At 42.5% G+C, this 25,185-nt stretch overlaps 1 protein-coding gene across 2 annotated transcripts in view; it reads right to left on the reverse strand.

The window, feature by feature from the left end:
- Positions 1 to 25,185, reverse strand: part of LOC5577758 (ras-related protein Rap-1b) — a 436,890-nt gene that overhangs the window by 39,871 nt on the left and 371,834 nt on the right. For both annotated transcript variants that reach the window (XM_021849004.1, XM_021849005.1), the window contains exon 5: positions 11,969 to 12,191. In XM_021849004.1, the coding sequence (XP_021704696.1) occupies positions 11,969 to 12,191 (223 nt within the window). The remainder of the gene's footprint in view (positions 1 to 11,968; positions 12,192 to 25,185) is intronic.

Here is a 25,185-nt window from a genome sequence, read left to right on the forward strand (position 1 = left end):
CAGTCCCAAGATATACACAAAAATACAACAAACCTAGTGGAATTCTAATATTCACATTAGAAACCAGGGATCCACAATGCAGCAACACAATCTACACTAGAATCCTATGATCCACACTGAAACACTTGGAATCAGACTGGAACACCAGGATCCACATTGTAATTCCAGGATCCACACTGGATTCCAAGAATCAACACTAAATTCCTAGAATCCACACTGGGTTTCGCCAAATCCACACTGGATTCCCAGAATCCACATTGTATTCCCAAAATCTATACTGGATTTCAAGAATCCACACTGGATTCCCAGAATCCACACTGGATTCCAATCCCACTGAATTCCAGAATCCACACTGAATTCCCAGAATCCACACTGGATTCCCAGAATCCACACTGGATTCCCAGAATCCACACTGGATTCCCAGAATCCACACTGGATTCCCAGAATCCACACTGGATTCCCAGAATCCACACTGGATTCCCAGAATCCACACTGGATTCCCAGAATCCACACTGGATTCCCAGAATCCACACTGGATTCCCAGAATCCACACTGGATTCCCAGAATCCACACTGGATTCCCAGAATCCACACTGGATTCCCAGAATCCACACTGGATTCCCAGAATCCACACTGGATTCCCAGAATCCACACTGGATTCCCAGAATCCACACTGGATTCCCAGAATCCACACTGGATTCCCAGAATCCACACTGGATTCCCAGAATCCACACTGGATTCCCAGAATCCACACTGGATTCCCAGAATCCACACTGGATTCCCAGAATCCACACTGGATTCCCAGAATCCACACTGGATTCCCAGAATCCACACTGGATTCCCAGAATCCACACTGGATTCCCAGAATCCACACTGGATTCCCAGAATCCACACTGGATTCCCAGAATCCACACTGGATTCCAGAATCCACACTGGATTCCCAGAATCCACACTGGATTCCCAGAATCCACACTGGATTCCCAGAATCCACACTGGATTCCCAGAATCCACACTGGATTCCCAGAATCCACACTGGATTCCCAGAATCCACACTGGATTCCCAGAATCCACACTGGATTCCCAGAATCCACACTGGATTCCCAGAATCCACACTGGATTCCCAGAATCCACACTGGATTCCCCAGAATCCACACTGGATTCCCAGAATCCACACTGGATTCCCAGAATCCACACTGGATTCCCAGAATCCACACTGGATTCCCAGAATCCACACTGGATTCCCAGAATCCACACTGGATTCCCAGAATCCACACTGGATTCCCAGAATCCACACTGGATTCCCAGAATCCACACTGGATTCCCAGAATCCACACTGGATTCCCAGAATCCACACTGGATTCCCAGAATCCACACTGGATTCCCAGAATCCACACTGGATTCCCAGAATCCACACTGGATTCCCAGAATCCACACTGGATTCCCAGAATCCACACTGGATTCCCAGAATCCACACTGGATTCCCAGAATCCACACTGGATTCCCAGAATCCACACTGGATTCCCAGAATCCACACTGGATTCCCAGAATCCACACTGGATTCCCAGAATCCACACTGGATTCCCAGAATCCACACTGGATTCCCAGAATCCACACTGGATTCCCAGAATCCACACTGGATTCCCAGAATCCACACTGGATTCCCAGAATCCACACTGGATTCCAGAATCCACACTGGATTCCCAGAATCCACACTGGATTCCCAGAATCCACACTGGATTCCCAGAATCCACACTGGATTCCCAGAATCCACACTGGATTCCCAGAATCCACACTGGATTCCCAGAATCCACACTGATCCAGAATCCACACTGGATTCCCAGAATCCACACTGGATTCCCAGAATCCACACTGGATTCCCAGAATCCACACTGGATTCCCAGAATCCACACTGGATTCCCAGAATCCACACTGGATTCCCAGAATCCACACTGGATTCCCAGAATCCACACTGGATTCCCAGAATCCACACTGGATTCCCAGAATCCACACTGGATTCCCAGAATCCACACTGGATTTCCCGAATCCACACTGGATTCCCAGAATCCACACTGGATTCCCAGAATCCACACTGGATTCCCAGAATCCAACTGGATTCCCAGATCCACTGGATTCCAGAATCCACATGGGATTCCCAGAATCCACACTGGATTCCCAGAAATCCCCACACTGGATCCAATCCCGGATCCCAGAATCCACACTGGATTCCCAGAATCCACACTGGATTCCCAGAATCCACACTGGATTCCCAGAATCCACACTGGATTCCCAGAATCCACACTGGATTCCCAGAATCCACACTGGATCCCAGATCCACACTGGATTCCCAGAATCCACACTGGATTCCCAGAATCCACACTGGATTCCCAGAATCCACACTGGATTCCCAGAATCCACACTGGATTCCCAGAATCCACACTGGATTCCCAGAATCCACACTGGATCCCAGAATCCACACTGGATTCCCAGAGTCCACACTGGATTCCCAGAATCCACACTGGATTCCCCAGAATCCACACTGGATTCCCAGAATCCACACTGGATTCCAGAATCCACACTGGATTCCCAGAATCCACACTGGATTCCCCAGAATCCACACTGGATTCCCAGAATCCACACTGGATTCCCAGAATCCACACTGGATTCCCAGAATCCACACTGGATTCCCAGAATCCACACTGGATTCCCAGAATCCACACTGGATTCCCAGAATCCACACTGGATTCCCAGAATCCACACTGGATTCCAGAATCCACCACTGGATTCCCAGAATCCACACTGGATTCCCAGAATCCACACTGGATTCCCAGAATCCACACTGGATTCCCAGAATCCACACTGGATTCCCAGAATCCACACTGGATTCCCAGAATCCACACTGGATTCCCAGATCCACACTGGATTCCCAGAATCCACACTGGATTCCCAGAATCCACACTGGATTCCCAGAATCCACACTGGATTCCCAGAATCCACACTGGATTCCCAGAATCCACACTGGATTCCCAGAATCCACACTGGATTCCCAGAATCCACACTGGATTCCCAGAATCCACACTGGATTCCCAGAATCCACACTGGATTCCCAGAATCCACACTGGATTCCCAGAATCCACACTGGATTCCCAACCACGGATTCCAATCCACACTGGATTCCCAGAATCCACACTGGATTCCCAGAATCCACACTGGATTCCCAGAATCCACACTGGATTCCCAGAATCCACACTGGATTCCCAGAATCCACACTGGATTCCCAGAATCCACACTGGATTCCCAGAATCCACACTGGATTCCCAGAATCCACACTGGATTCCCAGAATCCACACTGGATTCCCAGAATCCACACTGGATTCCCAGAATCCACACTGGATTCCCAGAATCCACACTGGATTCCCAGAATCCACACTGGATTCCCAGAATCCACACTGGATTCCCAGAATCCACACTGGATTCCCAGAATCCACACTGGATTCCCAGAAATCCACACTGGATTCCCAGAATCCACACTGGATTCCCAGAATCCACACTGGATTCCCAGAATCCACACTGGATTCCCAGAATCCACACTGGATTCCCAGAATCCACACTGGATTCCCAGAATCCACACTGGATTCCCAGAATCCACACTGGATTCCCAGAATCCACACTGGATTCCCAGAATCCACACTGGATTCCCAGAATCCACACTGGATTCCCAGAATCCACACTGGATTCCCAGAATCCACACTGGATTCCCAGAATCCACCTGGATTCCCAGAATCCACACTGGATTCCCAGAATCCACACTGGATTCCCAGAATCCACACTGGATTCCCAGAATCCACACTGGATTCCCAGAATCCACACTGGATTCCCAGAATCCACACTGGATTCCCAGAATCCACACTGGATTCCCAGAATCCACACTGGATTCCAGATCCACACTGGATCCAATCCACACTGGATTCCCAGAATCCACACTGGATTCCCAGAATCCACACTGGATTCCCAGAATCCACACTGGATTCCAGAATCCACACTGGATTCCCAGAATCCACACTGGATTCCCAGAATCCACACTGGATTCCCAGAATCCACACTGGATTCCCAGAATCCACACTGGATTCCCAGAATCCACACTGGATTCCCAGAATCCACACTGGATTCCCAGAATCCACACTGGATTCCCAGAATCCACACTGGATTCCCAGAATCCACACTGGATTCCCAGAATCCACACTGGATTCCCAGAATCCACACTGGATTCCCAGAATCCACACTGGATTCCCAGAATCCACACTGGATTCCCAGAATCCACACTGGATTCCCAGAATCCACACTGGATTCCCAGAATCCACACTGGATTCCCAGAATCCACACTGGATTCCAGAATCCACACTGGATTCCCAGAATCCACACTGGATTCCCAGAATCCACACTGGATTCCCAGAATCCACACTGGATTCCCAGAATCCACAACTGGATTCCCAGAATCCACACTGGATTCCCAGAATCCACACTGGATTCCCAGAATCCCACACTGGATTCCCAGAATCCACACTGGATTCCCAGAATCACACTGGATTCCCAGAATCCACACTGGATTCCGAACCACACTGGATTCCAGAATCCACACTGGATTCCCAGAATCACACTGGATTCCCAGAATCCACACTGGATTCCCAGAATCCACACTGGATTCCCAGAATCCACACTGGATTCCAGATCACACTGGATTCCCAGAACCAACTGGATTCCAGATCCACACTGGAATTCCCAGAATCCACACTGGATTCCCAGAATCCACACTGGATTCCCAGAATCCACACTGGATTCCCAGAATCCACACTGGATTCCAGAATCCACTGGATTCCCAGAGTCCACACTGGATTCCCAGAATCCACCACTGGATTCCCAGAATCCACACTGGATTCCCAGAATCCACACTGGATTCCCAGAATCCACACTGGATTCCCAGAATCCACACTGGATTCCCAGAATCCACACTGGATTCCCAGAATCCACACTGGATTCCCAGAATCCACACTGGATTCCCAGAATCCACACTGGATTCCCAGAATCCACACTGGATTCCCAGAATCCACACTGGATTCCCAGAATCCACACTGGATTCCCAGAATCCACACTGGATTCCCAGAATCCACACTGGATTCCCAGAATCCACACTGGATTCCCAGAATCCACACTGGATTCCCAGAATCCACACTGGATTCCCAGAATCCACACTGGATTCCCAGAATCCACACTGGATTCCCAGAATCCACACTGGATTCCCAGACCACTGGTTCCCAACCCACTGGATTCCCAGAATCCACACTGGATTCCCAGAATCCACACTGGATTCCCAGAATCCACACTGGATTCCCAGAATCCACACTGGATTCCCAGAATCCACACTGGATTCCCAGAATCCACACTGGATTCCCAGAATCCACACTGGATTCCCAGAATCCACACTGGATTCCCAGAATCCCACACTGGATTCCCAGAATCCACACTGGATTCCCAGAATCCACACTGGATTCCCAGAATCCACACTGGATTCCAGAATCCACACTGGATTCCCAGAATCCACACTGGATTCCCAGAATCCACACTGGATTCCCAGAATCCACACTGGATTCCCAGATCCACACTGGATTCCAGAATCCACACTGGATTCCCAGAATCCACACTGGATTCCCAGAATCCACACTGGATTCCCAGAATCCACACTGGATTCCCAGAATCCACACTGGATTCCCAGAATCCACACTGGATTCCAGAATCCACACTGGATTCCCAGAATCCACACTGGATTCCCAGAATCCACACTGGATTCCCAGAATCCACACTGGATTCCCAGAATCCACACTGGATTCCCAGAATCCACACTGGATTCCCAGAATCCACACTGGATTCCCAGAATCCACACTGGATTCCAGAATCCACACTGGATTCCCAGAATCCACACTGGATTCCAGAATCCACACTGGATTCCCAGAATCCACACTGGATTCCCAGAATCCACACTGGATTCCCAGAATCCACACTGGATTCCCAGAATCCACACTGGATTCCCAGAATCCACACTGGATTCCCAGAATCCACACTGGATTCCCAGAATCCACACTGGATTCCCAGAATCCACACTGGATTCCCAGATCCCTGGTCCCAGAATCCACACTGGATTCCCAGAATCCACACTGGATTCCCAGAATCCACACTGGATTCCCAGAAATCCACACTGGATTCCCAGAATCCACACTGGATTCCCAGAATCCACACTGGATTCCCAGAATCCACACTGGATTCCCAGAATCCACACTGGATTCCCAGAATCCACACTGGATTCCCAGAATCCACACTGGATTCCCAGAATCCACACTGGATTCCAGAATCCACACTGGATTCCCAGAATCCACACTGGATTCCCAGATCCACACTGGATTCCCAGAATCCACACTGGATTCCCAGAATCCACACTGGATTCCCAGAATCCACACTGGATTCCCAGAATCCACACTGGGATTCCCAGAATCCACACTGGATTCCCAGAATCCACACTGGATTCCAGAATCCACACTGGATTCCCAGAATCCACACTGGATTCCCAGAATCCACACTGGATTCCCAGAATCCACACTGGATTCCCAGAATCCACACTGGATTCCCAGAATCCACACTGGATTCCCAGAATCCACACTGGATTCCCAGAATCCACACTGGATTCCCAGAATCCACACTGGATTCCAGAATCCACACTGGATTCCCAGAATCCACACTGGATTCCCAGAATCCACACTGGATTCCCAGAATCCACACTGGATTCCCAGAATCCACACTGGATTCCCAGAATCCACACTGGATTCCCAGAATCCACACTGGATTCCAGAATCCACACTGGATTCCCAGAATCCACACTGGATTCCCAGAATCCACACTGGATTCCCAGAATCCACACTGGATTCCCAGAATCCACACTGGATTCCAGAATCCACACTGGATTCCCAGAATCCACACTGGATTCCCAGAATCCACACTGGATTCCCAGAATCCACACTGGATTCCCAGAATCCACACTGGATTCCCAGAATCCACACTGGATTCCCAGAATCCACACTGGATTCCCAGAATCCACACTGGATTCCCAGAACCACTGATTCCCAGAACCACCTGGATTCCCAGAATCCACACTGGATTCCCAGAATCCACACTGGATTCCCAGAATCCACACTGGATTCCCAGAATCCACACTGGATTCCCAGAATCCACACTGGATTCCCAGAATCCACACTGGATTCCCAGAATCCACACTGGATTCCCAGAATCCACACTGGATTCCCAGAATCCACACTGGATTCCCAGAATCCACACTGGATTCCCAGAATCCACACTGGATTCCCAGAATCCACACTGGATTCCCAGAATCCACACTGGATTCCAGAATCCACACTGGGATTCCCAGAATCCACACTGGATTCCCAGAATCCACACTGGATTCCCAGAATCCACACTGGATTCCAGAATCCCACACTGGATTCCCAGAATCCACACTGGATTCCCAGAATCCACACTGGATTCCCAGAATCCACACTGGATTCCAGAATCCACACTGGATTCCCAGAATCCACACTGGATTCCCAGAATCCACACTGGATTCCCAGAATCCACACTGGATTCCCAGAATCCACACTGGATTCCCAGAATCCACACTGGATTCCCAGAATCCACACTGGATTCCCAGAATCCACACTGGATTCCCAGAATCCACACTGGATTCCCAGAATCCACACTGGATTCCCAGAATCCACACTGGATTCCCAGAATCCACACTGGATTCCCAGAATCCACACTGGATTCCAGAATCCACACTGGATTCCCAGAATCCACACTGGATTCCCAGAATCCACACTGGATTCCCAGAATCCACACTGGATTCCAGAATCCACACTGGATTCCAGAATCCACACTGGATTCCCAGAATCCACACTGGATTCCCAGAATCCACACTGGATTCCAGAATCCACACTGGATTCCCAGAATCCACACTGGATTCCCAGAATCCACACTGGATTTCCCAGAATCCACACTGGATTCCCAGAATCCACACTGGATTCCCAGAATCCACACTGGATTCCCAGAATCCACACTGGATTCCCAGAATCCACACTGGATTCCCAGAATCCACACTGGATTCCCAGAATCCACACTGGATTCCCAGAGTCCACACTGGATTCCCAGAATCCACACTGGATTCCCAGAATCCACACTGGATTCCCAGAATCCACACTGGATTCCCAGAATCCACACTGGATTCCCAGAATCCACACTGGATTCCCAGAATCCACACTGGATTCCCAGAATCCACACTGGATTCCCAGAATCCACACTGGATTCCCAGAATCCACACTGGATTCCCAGAATCCACACTGGATTCCCAGAATCCACACTGGATTCCAGAATCCACACTGGATTCCCAGAATCCACACTGGATTCCCAGAATCCACACTGGATTCCCAGAATCCACACTGGATTCCCAGAATCCACACTGGATTCCCAGAATCCACACTGGATTCCCAGAATCCACACTGGATTCCCAGAATCCACACTGGATTCCCAGAATCCACACTGGATTCCCAGAATCCACACTGGATTCCCAGAATCCACACTGGATTCCCAGAATCCACACTGGATTCCCAGAATCCACACTGGATTCCCAGAATCCACACTGGATTCCCAGAATCCACACTGGATTCCCAGAATCCACACTGGATTCCCAGAATCCACACTGGATTCCCAGAATCCACACTGGATTCCCAGAATCCACACTGGATTCCAGAATCCACACTGGATCCAGAATCCACACTGGATTCCCAGAATCCACACTGGATTCCAGAAATCCACACTGGATTCCCAGAATCCACACTGGATTCCCAGAATCCACACTGATCCCAGATCCACACTGATTCCCAGAATCCACACTGATTCCCAGAATCCACACTGGATTCCCAGAATCCACACTGGATTCCCAGAATCCACACTGGATTCCCAGAATCCACACTGGATTCCCAGAATCCACACTGGATTCCCAGAATCCACACTGGATTCCCAGAATCCACCACTGGATTCCCAGAATCCACACTGGGAATCCCCTGGTCCAGAATCCACACTGGATTCCCAGAATCCACACTGGATTCCCAGAATCCACACTGGATTCCCAGAATCCACACTGGATTCCCAGAATCCACACTGGATTCCCAGAATCCACACTGGATTCCCAGAATCCACACTGGATTCCCAGAATCCACACTGGATTCCCAGGAATCCACACTGGATTCCCAGAATCCACACTGGATTCCCAGAATCCACACTGGATTCCCAGAATCCACACTGGATCCCAGAATCCACAACTGGATTCCCAGAATCCACACTGGATTCCCAGAATCCACACTGGATTCCCAGAATCCACACTGGATTCCCAGAATCCACACTGGATTCCCAGAATCCACACTGGATTCCCAGAATCCACACTGGATTCCCAGAATCCACACTGGATTCCCAGAATCCACACTGGATTCCCAGAATCCACACTGGATTCCCAGAATCCACACTGGATTCCCAGAATCCACACTGGATTCCCAGAATCCACACTGGATTCCCAGAATCCACACTGGATTCCAGAATCCACACTGGATTCCCAGAATCCACACTGGATTCCCAGAATCCACACTGGATTCCCAGAATCCACACTGGATTCCCAGAATCCACACTGGATTCCCAGAATCCACACTGGATTCCCAGAATCCACACTGGATTCCCAGAATCCACACTGGATTCCCAGAATCCACACTGGATTCCCAGAATCCACACTGATCCCAGAATCCACACTGGATTCCCAGAATCCACACTGGATTCCCAGAATCCACACTGGATTCCCAGAATCCACACTGGATTCCCAGAATCCACCACTGGATTCCCAGAATCCACACTGGATTCCCAGAATCCACACTGGATTCCCAGAATCCACACTGGATTCCCAGAATCCACACTGGATTTCCCAGAATCCACACTGGATTCCCAGAATCCACACTGGATTCCCAGAATCCAACTGGATCCCAACCACTGGATTCCCAGAATCCACACTGGATTCCCAGAATCCACACTGGATTCCCAGAATCCACACTGGATTCCCAGAATCCACACTGGATTTCCCAGAATCCACACTGGATTCCCAGAATCCACACTGGATTCCCAGAATCTACACTACAATCTTAGCGTCCACACTGACACCCTACGATCCACACTATAACTCCAGGATTCACACTGGAATCCCAGGATTCTGCACTGGAAACCCTGGATCCACATTGGCATCCCAGGATATATTCTGAAATCTCAGAATTTACTCTGGAATCCCGGAATCCACACTGACTTCCGGCACAGGAACCATTCTATAATTGTTCGGGAATTTCTGATTTGCAAACCACGCTTATGGTAGTATAAGACGAGCGTGGTGATGCCGACAAGAGCTGGTGACAAAACAGAAATGTTTCATGCTGATAGCGCAACCTAGAGGAAGAAATATGAATTAAAAAACCTGTCATTAGACTGCCCATAATGTCTTTCACAACTTTGTCAAAGATACCAACCATCCATTTTGTCTAAAAAATTAACTGTATTCAGAAATGTTACTGATCTCAAAATAGATCACTGGGCGTTCGAGGCATCTGATCTCAAAATAGATCACTGGGCGTTAATGGGTTAAGGAATCAGTAAACAGCAAACTAGTAGCAAATCCGCCCTAAGTTATCCTTCACCTGCGTCATGCTGTAGCTAGCAAAGAAAGAGCCTTCTTTATGTTTATGGGATTTTTTATGCAAACCTTATTTATTGTATTAGCTTAGCGTATTGTATTGTGTATTGTGTTAGCGTTCGACAACCATGTTATAGTTCATTTCCGTTATATAGCAAAATCTTCTTTACTCCATATTTCGTATCTAATATCGAGTTAGAAAACCATAGTAAAGACATTTTACATGGCTACCTTGGATCTAATTTCATTTGTTTTGTGTTGTGTAACTCGATGATCTCTCCAATATCGAGTTATGGTTGATTTAAATTGCGTTTGGCCTTAAATCACACTTAAGTTGTTTCGTTTGGCAGCAGTATGGGAAGAAATTGGATTAGTTATAATGGAAAGTATAATTTATGTTAGTAATTTTGTAAAATGTTAGAGTGGCGAAGGAAAGAATAATCCTAAAGTCTACCAATAAATTGATTTGGAAGAGATTATTTTACAATTTGGGAAAAAGAAGTAAAAATTGATCTGAAATTTGAAATGAAGGAAAAAAGTTCCAAAAGTAAGTCCCTAATAATCATTCTGTAATCGTTTGCAAAAATTAATCAAATCTTACTTAGTATAAAATCAGTGCGAAATAATACACATTTTTAGAACACAATCGCCCTTCCTTTCTACGCCTATGTTCCGGATGAGGGCTTACACCACTTTATCTCAGAATGCAAACATACTACATGTGGATGCTTTTTCGATTGAGCGTGTATGTAGGCCAGGGTGAGTTGGCGTAGGAAAACGAAAAATACCAATGGTAATATCCAGTTGGTAATGGGGTAACCTTCCCCGAACCGATGGAAGAGTGACCAACCATCGATGATGACCTTTGGACCGGACGGACGTAAAACGATGGATGGTATGGGTGGGTGGCAAAGTTCTCGTTTGATATTTTGTAGCCACCCTTTTTCGTGTCGTTCGTAAAAACACAGCAGGATGTTAATTTTTGCCCTTGGCCTCCAAATTGTTTGCAAAAAGAGCTTTGCATGCGTTGGTCATGTTTTTGCAAGGGTCTTTTTGGAAACCTCACGGCGACGAAACCAGTTAGTACGATGAAGCCATTACAATAATTGAATTCCATTGCGTTCACAATTTGGTTCGAGCGGTTTTCTCCACCTACCTCGTAGGAACCGGATGTATCCAGGATGTCCAGCGTCAGGTTGACGCCGCCTACCGAGAAGTGTCCATGGTGCATCTCTTCAACGGTGCGTTTGTACTTCGGTGAAAAGGTCCCGTACAGGAATTGGGTGATGATTGAACTCTTGCCGACCTTGGCCGCGCCCATGACGACAATCTTGTGCCGCACGTTTGAATTGATTGAATTTTCATCGTTTTTCAGGGGTCTGAAAGGCAAACAGGAGAGAGGGAGAAAAAAAGTCACAAAAGGTTATTCTGCGCCCTTGAATAAACGATGAGCGAACAAAGCCGGAAGATACAATGGCAAGCGCCACAAACCAACGGCGCGCAGTGAAACACGTGGGCCGGAATAAAAAAAATGTCAGAACGTGTCGATTTTCGGTACAAAGGTGGGAAATGATTAATTTATGTTTGTACGCGAACGTGACGCTTTCGGCGTAACGAGGCATGATCGATGGATGTAAAATTCGGAGAAGTGGAAATTCTTTTGTGAAAACCGAATGCGTTGGATGCTTCAATTGAGTTTTATTAAATTAATATTTAGATTGTGAAACACTTGAGCTTTTGAGCTAACGTTATTTTAAGAACAACCATTCACTGATATCAGGCCAGGTCTTCCTTAGCCGAGTGGTTAGAGTCCACGACTACAAAGCAAAGCCATGCTGAAGGTGTCTGGGTTCGATTGGCGGTCGGCCAAGGATCTTTTCGTAATTGAAATGTCCATGACTTCCCTGGGCATAGTGGCATAGCATCGTACCTGCCACACGATATACGAATGCAAAAATGGCAACTTTGGCAAAGAAAGCTCTCAGTTAATAACTGTGGAAGCGCTCTTAAGAACACTAAGTAGAGAAGCAGGCCCTGTCCCAGTGTGGACGTGATGCCAAGAAAAAAAAGAGAAGAAGACGAAGCTTCTTGAAACGCTGATGAAACCAAGTTCATTTAATGACACAGCTTAACACAAATTACATTTTTGCATGTATCAAGGATCAAATTATGTGTCTCTAGTTGACTTGCGGTTGCTGAATGTGATGCCATTCTCAAATATATTTCAAGCATGTTGTAGCATTCGCCAAAGTTGTAGAAAACACTGGTTTCATTGATGTTTACATGAAATTCAAATTTGAAAAACGAGGATTTTTTGTGTTTGAATATTCGTCAAAAGTTCTTCTAGTAATTTCTTAGAAAACCTTAAAAATCCACAATTAACTTTCAAACTTGATGATTAGCTTTTAAATTGAATAGCAATGACTATTTCTATTGAGTATTCTGAAGGCTCCTTGTTACGCTGGGACCAGGGATTGAATCCCGAGAAAATTGAGAGAATCTCTCACGTATCGCTCTTTGTAACTATCATAACATGCTGCACATGATGAGAGCCTGTTTATCGTATACTGCTACAACTTTGATCAGATTGGGGGCATAGTAGTGTATGATAAAACCCCTCTAAACATGCTCCAAGCCTGGGGGACACTATTGCTATTGGATATTCGTGGATTGTTTATCGTGCCAGTAAAGAAAAACACCTATCCCCAACGGTAAATAAGCGAGAAAAATGGATTTTATTATCGCTCTCGCTCTTTGGGGCTCTCGCTCGCTGCTTCCATTTATCAGACTTGTTACACATTGCGATATAATGACGATCGTGGACCGCAACAGATGGGATGTTTATTTTTGCTTGCTTTGATCGTGCTTTATACTCAAATGAGAGCGAATTCTGCAATGCCTGGCTGCGACTCATTTCAATTGATTGAAACAAGTAATTACTCCGTCCTATGAAACATAAATGGCAATTGTGCTTCAATCCATGCTGCAAACGATATGAAGAATGTTCGTATCACTGATAATAGAATAAATTCCCACCTAAATTTACTGCGACGAACGCAAAAGTCGAACAACAACTTCTTTTGAAGTGACTCACGCAACGATGGTTCCATTGAATCGAGTCTGCTTCGAGCTTTCTCAACCCAGTCAACCGAAAAGGTGTGGGAAATATCCAAGTCGACTTTCGCTCAAAATCCAACGAAGTGAATGAATGCCGTAAATTCTTCGGGGTGTCTCTTTAATATATTTTGCAAGCACCGGTGCTTTCTCCGAAAAGCTGTAAGCTGGTGCACTGAGATTCTTTCGCGTCTTACTTTTCCAGTAAATAAAAGCAGGGCCGTAGCGTGGTTTCTTGGTGTCCTGGGTGAACCATCAGTTGAGCGCCTCCTCATCAAAGTCAAAACCAAAACATCTCTTTATAATTCTTTCTATAAAACTTGTTAATGTGTAAAACACCATAAAATTTCGAACAGGTTTTTAAACTTCAATATTCAATAAAATTTGAAATACATTAAACTGTTGGTTGAACGTATGTAAGAAGCTAACTAGCTGTTTGGGGATTATGTGATCAAAAAAATAAATACATTCTAATATATTAGGGTGGTTCATAATCAAATTTTTGTTCCACACCGCTCATCCGATTTTTTGTCAAATACTGAATATTCTCCTAAAATTTGAAATTATTTGGCTGAAAACTGAGACTGCACAAGCCCTTCAAATTTTTGTACGGAAATCATTATGAAAAACAAGTTATTCATTCAATTAGTTATAATGTTTGCTCATGTGCCCATGTGCTTAGTTTTTTTTATTTCATATGAATTGAAAATCTTTAATCATTTAAACTGTAGCTATTCAAACTGCTCTGCGGGCATCACTGAATATATGCAGTTAAACATAGTACTATAACGTAGGGAAAGACGGGGTAAGAGCACTTGCCGAGGTAAGACGACGTTGGGTGATATTGATATCAAAGTTTCTATAACAAATATCAAAAACAATGTGTTTGCTCATCGATTTTGAATTTGATCCGAATTTAACAGATGCTCACATAAGAATAAGGGCGAGGGGGCCATGGCCCCGAAAAAAATTATCAAACAAAAAATATAACATTTGTGTTTTTTTTTTATATCTTTATTAAGGAGACTTTCAGCCAGTGGCTGGTTCGTCTCCGAACATTTGTGTTAAGATGATTATAAAACGAAGCCAAACTTTGAATTTTCAAGTGCACAAGACGAGAGAATCTGACAACAGTTCGCGTTGAAACCCAATAAAATTGCTCGCTTGCTGGTGGTCACCAGTGGGATAGATTTTCAACGCGGAGCGCTGTTTGGTTCTCAAGTCTTGCGCTCTTGAAAATTTGAGGTGTGGCTTCGTTCCATAATCACCTTAAGCATATTCTTGTGTAAACACATGGGAAATTTAGAAGATTGACGAGTATTGGAGATTAAAATCAACTCTTCAATCGTACATATAAAAAAAACCTTATAATTTAATAAATGGCAACGGAATTACTCTGTTCTGTATTAGATTTATCGCATATTCTTGTTATGCACCGGTACGGTTTATGTTTGCAAGAGATGACGGTGTTGCCAGGTGGTTGGTGACAGATTTTTCTACCAATTGTTATATGCTTGTTTTCGAAACATTTGCTGCATATTATTAAAACTAATCATTTTGCAAATAGTTTTCCATCACAAGATCACTGATTTAATCAAATTTTAATGAGTTTTGTGATCAATTCACTTTGAATGCTATGATTTTACAAATAGCAACTCTGACATCACTGCGCTCAACGATCGCGATGATTGTGCACACACGATAGACGCGTCCCGACGTATCGCACTGTGGAGCCTTTCAATTCCAAATTGATAAACTCTTGGTATGATTTTATGCTTCGTAGAGATGGTTTCTGTAATTTGAGAGAATCGAAAAACAAACAACGTATGAGTTTTAAGTTTCTATGCTTTGCCCAACCTTTCCGCACTGAAAATTAATACGACAGAAAAAAGTTGGATATTTTAGACTATAAACACAGGCATGTCTCAGTGTGCGGCGGCGGCGTCGATTCGCAATCGTGTTGAGTGTTGCGGTTAATAAAACTTTATAAATATTGAAATCCCGATGGAAATTTGTTCATTTAAGGAAAGTGAATGAAAAATTTGTTTAGTGGAAGTGTAGTAAACGCAATATGGAATCCAAAACAGAAATGCTTGCCGCTGAATTACAATGGAAAAGGTAAACACCTTCTAATTACAAGTAAAGTTGTGTGAGGCAATGAAATGCGGCATAAGATCGGAGATTTTTTTTTTGAGAATATAAATCTCAAGCATATTGTCGCTAAATTGATAATGCTGTATCTGAGAGTAATGATTTAATATTGAAATTCCACCTGAAGCACTTTTCTTTGTATAAATAATCCATAAAATCAGCTGATGAGCAATTATATTTCATCGATGCTGCAAATACCAATACTATATATAATATAATATAATATAGGTGGCCAACTGAAATAACCGGATGTCGCCAATGCGTACGCGCAGCAGCTCGAGGCAGTGTTGCCGGATAAGGGCGAGCTCGATAGGGCCCCTCTGAGGACTGTTGAAGGACAGTTAAAGCAGCCATTAACGCTGCCGAATGCATTGTCAAATATGTGGAACGGAGATCAAGAAACGATTGGTTCGACGACCAGTGCCAGGAGGTTGGAGGAGAATGCCAAGAGATGGAATTGCTGTACTGTTCTCAAGAAACTTGGTTTGTTAAAGTTTTATCAGAATCTCAACACATCCTGCAAAGGCTTCTTGCCGGAAGCTGAAACGTGCCGGGAAAAGAATAAGCTTTTTGACGGACGGACGCGAGGTGATCGTAAGGTGGAAGCAGCACTACGATGAACACCTGAATGGCGCATAGAACACAAGCACACACTGAAAACATCTCTTCGTATTTTATCCAAAATCCATTTCGTAAAACAAGATTTCGTACATATAACGCTATTTTCATTCATTGTACGAATTATTTGTACTTGACAGAATTTCGCGATTCAGTGACTTTACGAAATAATCGTAAGATGTACGATATACAATTCGTAGATGAGCGTTATCGTGTTGTTCGTATTACGAATTGTTTAGTATTACGAAACTGATCGTTTGATCTACGAAATCATTCGTTGTTTTCTGCAACGAAAGGTTTCGTAGACACATTTCGTAAAATACAACATGACACGACCGCAGCCGATGGAGGTAAAAAGAAGCGCGTATATATGTTCGTTCTGAATACGAAACAAACGAATTTCGATTACGAAATGTTTCGTACATTATAACAATCATTGTTTGTTTTGATTTCGAGCTTTGCATACATTTTACGAAACTGTTTCGTTGCAGAAAACAACGAATAATTTCGTAGTTCAAACGAACGATTTCGTAATAAAAAACAATATATATTTTCAGTGCAGAAGGTAAGGGCAACGAAGGCTATGGCTACGTCAGCACAGCAGATAGTGGAAACCAACCAGCTTCCACGATGTGAGAAGCTTAGGATACCACCAGCTCAGAAACAACAAGGACGCTGAAAAGGATGGTATTGGAGCCGACTTCATCAAGATGTGCCCGGACAGGTTGGCCGCTTGTCTGCATCAACTGAGAATGAGAATCTGGGAAACGGAATAGCTACCGGAGGAGAGGAAGCAAAGCGTTATATGCCTACTAACAAAAAGGGTGACAAGCTGGAGTGTGAGAATAGGCCAGGGGAAGTGGTTCACCTAGAGTGAATTTATGTCAGAGAAAAAGTAGATTTTGTATGAGAATTGACAGAAAAATTAAAGTTCATCCACTTCTCCTATTATCGTGCAATCACTATCCTAAACGCTGCTCTTCAACGGACCAGATCTTTTCCGTGCGGAAAATCCTACAGAAATGCCATGAGTAACAGGTCCCTACGCACCATCTGTCCATCGATTTCAAGACGGCATACGACAGTATTGACCGTGTAGAGCTATGGAAGATCATGGACGAGAACAGCTTCCCGGGAAGCTCACAAGATTGATTAGAGCAACGATGGATGATTTGCAAAACGGCGTGAAGATATCGGAACACTCCAATTTGTTCGAGTCCCAGCGAGGACTATGACAGGGTGACGGACTTTCGCTACATATCCGGTCGGAACAAGAAGTCGTGGGGCGCTGCAAGCTAAGTGGATTGACCAGTTGCACCAGGATCTGGAGAGCGTGGGTCGCAGTCGAGGATGGAGAGAAGAAGTGAATTGGCGAAATATTGTTGGCGAGGATTAATCAAGTTTATTGATGAAAGTCAAATAAATAAATAATAAGCTGACCAATGTTGCTTTAGATAATTGAAGGCATCTCTAATGAATACTTTATGGAATTCTGAAAATTCTGAAAAGTTTGATAAGTCGGATGATATGTTCTATCAAATAAATGAATTGGCCACATTCCCAGGACCCCCATGGGAACCCAAGAATCTGCCATTGGAATCTTTGTGGACAATTTTGTCATACTCAGATACCAACATCTTGGATTAATTTGTTATAAAATTTTGCAAATGTTGATGTGCCCGTGCGTGCTTCTACCAAAAACATAAATTGGCAACTACTCCGGATGCCGGGAGAACCCTGAGCAACTAATCGGTTGATTGGATACCATTTTCAATGCATTTTACACCAAATACTATGATTCACAATTCAGAACAAATGCATTTTGCAACAAATAAACTAAAATATTCACTCTTGTAAAAATGTTTAAGGTGAAGATGAGACGAAGCCAAACTTCAAATTTTCAAGAGCACAAATCTGGACAACCGAGCACCGGTTTGAGCTGAAAACTCAATCGATTGGTAACTACCAGCTAGTGACCAATAGATTAAGTTTTCAGCTTAATCGGATGTTTGGTTCTCCAGATTTGTGCTCTTGAAAATTTGAGGGTTGGCTTCGATTCAACTTCACCTTAAACCTTGGTCTCTTTGGCACCGGTTCTGAGTGACCAATACCAACGAAGCCAAGATTTGTAGCTAGATTCGCAAAACATAAGCCTAGATGATAATTTTGAGTATGAGAACATTTATATTTGGTCAAAAAACGGCTGCAAAATTCGTAGGTCATATCCGGGTCAATATGACCCGAACACCTAAAACGTAACAACTCCTTAGAAAGGTCCTTATTCACAATCCTTTTCCACAAGTTTGTCAAATGCTTCGCGCATTTTGGCGCCCCCTAAAGGCTGGCGTCTTGGGGGGCCCAAATTGCCCAAGCGCTCGATACGGCACTGCATATAGTAGCAATGGTGCTTTAGTAAAACCGTTGTCAGTGATGCGGCACTATGGGGTGCTATTTTAGAGACCCATCACTGTCAGAACCATAGGTAGGTAGGTAGCCAAGGAGCATCGAGTGTCGTTGTCGTCGCCCGGTGAGATTGGCACTTAAACTTTTATTTGTACACAATTCTCCTGAAGCAAAAACTTCCCTCCTTCTTGGTTGGCGATCACGTCGCTCAAGGGATGTTAAATTCTAGGTTCGTGTTAGTCAGTGCAGCGGTTTCCACGCGTTTAACCGGGAAACTTTGCTGGTACGTGATATCGCCCAGCAGCGGATATGTCCAGCTGGAGAAAGAGAGGGAAAGAAGGGGGGAGCACCGGGAAAATGTTGAACCAGAAGTGTGAATTTCTCACACAGCTATCGATAAACCTATACTGGATGGGGAAAGCTGCCATCGTAGAGAAGCAGCAGCAAGCAAGTGAAATCCAATAGCACGTCTGGACGATGCGATGTTGAAATTGAGTCGTTTTGAAAGATTTAATCTTTAAAACGACATAACTCAGTACTGATTAGATTTCTAAGAATTTTTGTCAGCCGGATCCGATAACTTTTTTTTGCGGAATATTGTTGCAAAATGGATTTAATTGAATTCAATTACATGTGATTAGTAAAACATAAACAAAAATTACGTCGACCGATTTTTTTTTTTTTCTGTATGGAATACGCTTAGTGTGATTGTGTTTCACATTAAAAATGTCAAATGATAGCTTGCATCAATTAAGTATGTTTTGATAATCAAGAGCATTAAAAAATGAGGGTCGCTAATTAGAATCCCGCCAGTTAACGACTTTCTCGGATTGGAGATATCACATTGCTATAGAGTATTTTAATGCTTGCCAAACGATACAAACTTGTAAAAATGGTGATAATACTAAGTTGAACAGCGTACAAGTTTTTCTAGTAAGGATTGCATTAATCGTGTATCAATTTATACATGATTTTTTAAGTGAAACATCTTGGATTCCAAGATGCTTCCTACTCAAGTTTTCTAAAGCACTAAACTGAGCATTGCAATTCCTAGTTGCTACTCCATGATTAACCAGAACAATCACCATTGCACAAGGAATCAACAGACGGGAGATTAGTTTACCATCTTCAGTATATAATTTCGAGAATTCCAAACATTTTAAAGTCAATAACGGTGTGGGAAAGGAAGGGATGCTAGTATGACATACATTGCTACTAAAGATCGAGTATACTTCTGCACCTTCATGGTTGCCACAGGAAAGTTTCAAAAGCTACACAATCTGGATTCATCTTGGTAAGTGGTGTGATTTATGTAACCTTTGTTAAAAAGTTGTCTATTAACATTAAGTGAAGGCTGAACATAAAATATGTCGACACCTTCCTCACGATTTTAAATGCAGAAAACTGAAAAAATTGTACACCAGCTAACACTATCTTCTTATTGTAAGCTTTATGCTTGTGCAAAAATTTGAAATAAAATTAAAACTATTGTTTGTTGATTCTTCGGATATTTGTGCTTCCAAAGCTTTGGTTTAGGGTTGAATCAGTATTCCAAGAAGCCGCACGGAATGTCATTGTCATCATCAATCATACTATATCCATTTGAAGAAGCAAATCTCAAAAAATGTTTAACTATGATTCCCTTACCCTAATAAATTTTCAACTCGTCGGTCCAGTAGAACTCAAGATATGCTTCTGAAAAGTTTCGATAATGATTGTCTGAATGAGACAAAAGATAGGGAAGGTAGCATGGCCATCCATGTTACATTGAATGTTTAAGATGATTTCAACCCCCATATTTCAGCAAACGCAGTAAAACAACTCGACAGTAGGTAGCAGTGTGACTTGAATGCGGCAAAATTCAACAGCTATATTATAATGGCAATGAGCAGACAGTCCGACAGACAGAAAGAAGCCTGTACCTTATTGTTGTACCTTGTTCATTGAATTGTCCAGAGCAAGAGTCTGTTTATCGAGCCGTGAAGCTTAATTTTAATGGGATGGGCCTGTGGGTGGGAGAAAGTTGTTGATTTCCATCTGACAATTTGAAGTTTAGTATTTTTAGATCATGAATCACTTTAATGCTTTAGTCTTGCATTGTTAGAATACAGTGCAACTATTTTAAATGTAAATTGGCTTTCTGCTTACTTATTTAAATTTACGTAATATTACGTAGCAAGAATTTTGATGAACTTGAGGCAACGCAGTTTTATTTTGGCACATACCGTAAATTCGGGTGAAATTGATCAGTAGGGTGAAATTGATCACTGTGTCACACGATTTTATTTCCCTCTTATAGAGCACAGAAATCAATGCAACCTATTGAAATGAACGTTGTTTGTCTTAACTATTGTCGAATTGCATGTTGTGAAGCTTTTTGTGTTAAGGGATGTTTATTTCTATGAAAATAATAGAAAATTCCACAATCGTGTTCTGTGTAGTATTGGCAGACATCAATAAACTTATAGTTTTAAACAAGGAGTTAGACATGGTGTCAACCTGAAAATTTGTTAGGATGCTTGAAATATATCCCCAAAACGAGTTCTATCATCAAAATTAGTACCAATTTGTTCATTTTGTTGTAATAATTGAATTTTTTTATAGATATTAGAAGATTCCTTCGGAAATTGCCTACATTTAGGCGTTTTCTGCGGTATTGTTGAAAATTAATTGTTCAATATTTCCATAAATGTTGCATTGTTAAGAATTTGGCAAGCATATTTGGATTCAGGAGGCCCAAATTAGATAAGTAAAGTTGTTTTCAAATATAACAATAATTGTTTTGACAGGTGATCAATTTCACCCCGAAATGGAATTCCTTGATTTTTTATTTTAGAGACGATTTTGAGCACTAAAATCACAACCGTACGAAAATTTGAATATATAAACCAATGAGGCTAACCGTCGTACTTGTTTTCCTGCACTAAGTTGTTTGGAATCGGTAACATCATAGAAAATATACATGGAAAACAGTGAAAAGTGATCAATTTCACCCGAAATTACGGTACATACTTATTAATGTTTAGCATACTCAGAACATTGCTGCTAAGTGTGTGCTAGGCCAAGGGAACATATTTGGCGGCCATATCCTGATATATGCTCTGTTTTAATGAACTCACGAGCTCCTTGGATATATGTATTCAGATTTATAGAAGAAACCAATTTACGACATATCCAGTGACCTTTCAGACGTAAATGAATAAGGCTTACACCCAAAAAGGCTCAACCATATACTGCCTTTCTACGCCTACTTATCCTATGTAAACCTTATGGACCGCGGGACAAATAAGCGTAGAACGGCAGTTTATGTCCTATCCAAATTCGAAATCGAAGGTTGTTAACATTCATCCAGAAACGTATGTGAGGCCTTCGAAGCTACACGCGTAACCAGAGATCTTTTGAAGATTTATGAATACACAAGCAGACTCAAACAAACATATTCTATCATAAATGGAATCCTACGACTTTCTAGGGTTACTCTAGAACTTCGTTGAGCTTAGGTCTTCAGATCAACTCATCTTGGTAGTTTATAATTATATCAGTAGAAAGCTTTCTAAAACCTGGCAAAGATTCTTCATTAGCTGATAGTCGAAGATCTATTGGGAGTTTTGGAGTTTTTAATAATCATTTTACTTTTTTTTTTTTTCAAAATCCTTGTTTTATATTTATAGCAGAGCTAATCGCATTATATTTTGCATATAACTTGATCAGACCCTTTACTCCAGACATATTTATAATGTAAAGCAAACAGTCGATTCTCAATAGTGCGTGATGTGCAGATGCTCTGCGTTTGATTGAAATTTCCTTTGCACAGATGTTGTAAAAAGTGATCGAAGTACTAGCATTCGACGATAGTAATTTCCTGTTACATCATATTTGCACCAGTCGTGTCTACGAACGCCGAAATAACTTTGAAATTTGGCATTAAAAATAGTGAATTTCTGCGAAAAACCAATGGCGGGAGATAAATTATGCACGAAATGTTCTCGAGGAATCGACGTGTATACCGATCTCTTCACTGTGTGCGAAGGAGAGTGCGCTTGCTTTTTCCACGCAAAATGTGTAAACTTGAGCGAAGATGTATTGCAGGTCCTATCAGGAAATGTGCTTTGGATGTGTGATGCTTGTTTACGCAAATTCCAAATAATGAGAGATAAATCCGGATCGACCTGTGGTGAAGAATTAGTTGGCGCGAAATCGATTGAAGTGGAAGTGAAGGAGCTGAAAACTACGGTGAAGGATATCTTGCAGACTTTGTCCAAAATAACATCAGATGCCTGTTCGAGTTATATTACACCGCTTCACTCTACTCCGATCTCATCACTCGCTTCGTCGGATGGAACGGACGCAAATGTTATGAATACGGCTAACGTGAGCACTACTGAGAATCTTCGGCGATCGAGTTGTACCACTACTGATGACTTCTCTCTGTTCCTGTCTAACATTGATGTGAGCGTCACAGAGCGCGACGTTTATGAAATGATTGTTCATTCTCTTGGTACTCCTGAACCCGAGCGCATAGATATAATAAAACTAAAATCAAATTGGAAATCGCAAAGAGTATTAGATTACGCGTCATTTAAGGTTATTTTAAACAAAAAGTGGAAATCTCGTGCACTGGATCCTTCTATATGGCCGATGAATGTGCGATTTAGAGAGTTTGTCAATAAGAATAACGAAACCTGGAAACCGACATGAGCTTGATTAGTTTGTTTCAATGTAAAAATATGCGATGTTGTAATGTAAAATTTGATGTTTTTTGTAAAGTTGATGTTATTTCTGTTTTGTATTATGATTATTTTTCTATAGTTTGTGGTTTTGTTGTGTGGATAGATATGCGATGCAATTTTCGAAAAAGAATGAAAATTTGTCTGTGATATTGTATGATGAAGTGTTTTTAATTTTTAGTTAGATATAGATATTCAATAAGACATCATGTAGTCAGTTGAATTAAATAAACAAATAAACAAATAAACAAATAAACAAATAATATGTTCTGATAGTTTGAGTTCTCTTCATGGATTGAATTCCATAAACTTCAATTCAAAAACTCATCACATTCTTTTGAAGCTTAACCATCTTTTATATGAATTATAAATCAAAGGATTTTAAATTAAATTTGTGTGGGTTCCTGCTCATGATAATATTTATGGCAATGAACAAGCTGATTATTTGACCAAATTAAGTGTTTCTCGTGGAATTACTTATAATAGAGAAATTTTTGCTTCAGAACATCGATCAAAACTTAATAAATATTTCATAGATAAATGGCTACATTTTTGGAATTCAAGCGATAAAGGACGACGGTGACATTCCATTTGTCCGTTTGTTGATAAATTCCCGTGGTTTGAAAATATATCCGCAAATATAAATTTTATTTGCACTTTTTCACGAAAAACAGTATGATGTAATGGTATGCAACAGCTATTTATATCGCATACATATGGAGGATTCAAATTTATCTAATGGTGGGGAATTTTATGAAGATATTGATCATATTGTTTTTGTGTGCACTTTAGTTCGTAAGATATTTGTTATAACGTTTTATAAAAGATGAAGAGGTTTTGTGCCTCTTCAAGTGATCACTAAAAAGGGTTTTTCTCGCTTCCATATTCTAGTTAAAATAAATAAATAATTTAATAAACAATAAATAATAGTTATAAGCTGTACAGCAAAAAATCACTGTTTGCCAAGAAGCGAAGTTGAAGTAGATGTATGTTACTGGGCTCTCACTCACAGGATATTGGTTTGTATTCCTGCTCACATATTTATTTAGATTTTGTCACTTTTTAACAATGTCGTTTACAGCGTTGTGCCTGTTTTGATGACACACCGTCAAAAAAATACCATTGTATTGATTGTTGAGTTTGATTGTTTGATGTTCATATTGAGTCAATCTTATCAATGGTTATTTTGTGTAGTTGCATATGTATCAATTATTTTGTGTAGTTGAACCAATCATACCAAACAGTTAAACCAACCATAGAAATTGTTGAATAAATTTCAATGTATGGTTGATTGAAATTCAATCTAAAATATGATCGATTTACCAGCAAATATGATTCACTGGACAATTCTTTTTTCTCC

This window comes from Aedes aegypti, chromosome 3 (assembly GCF_002204515.2).
Source record: "Aedes aegypti strain LVP_AGWG chromosome 3, AaegL5.0 Primary Assembly, whole genome shotgun sequence".
NCBI lineage: Eukaryota > Metazoa > Arthropoda > Insecta > Diptera > Culicidae > Aedes > Aedes aegypti.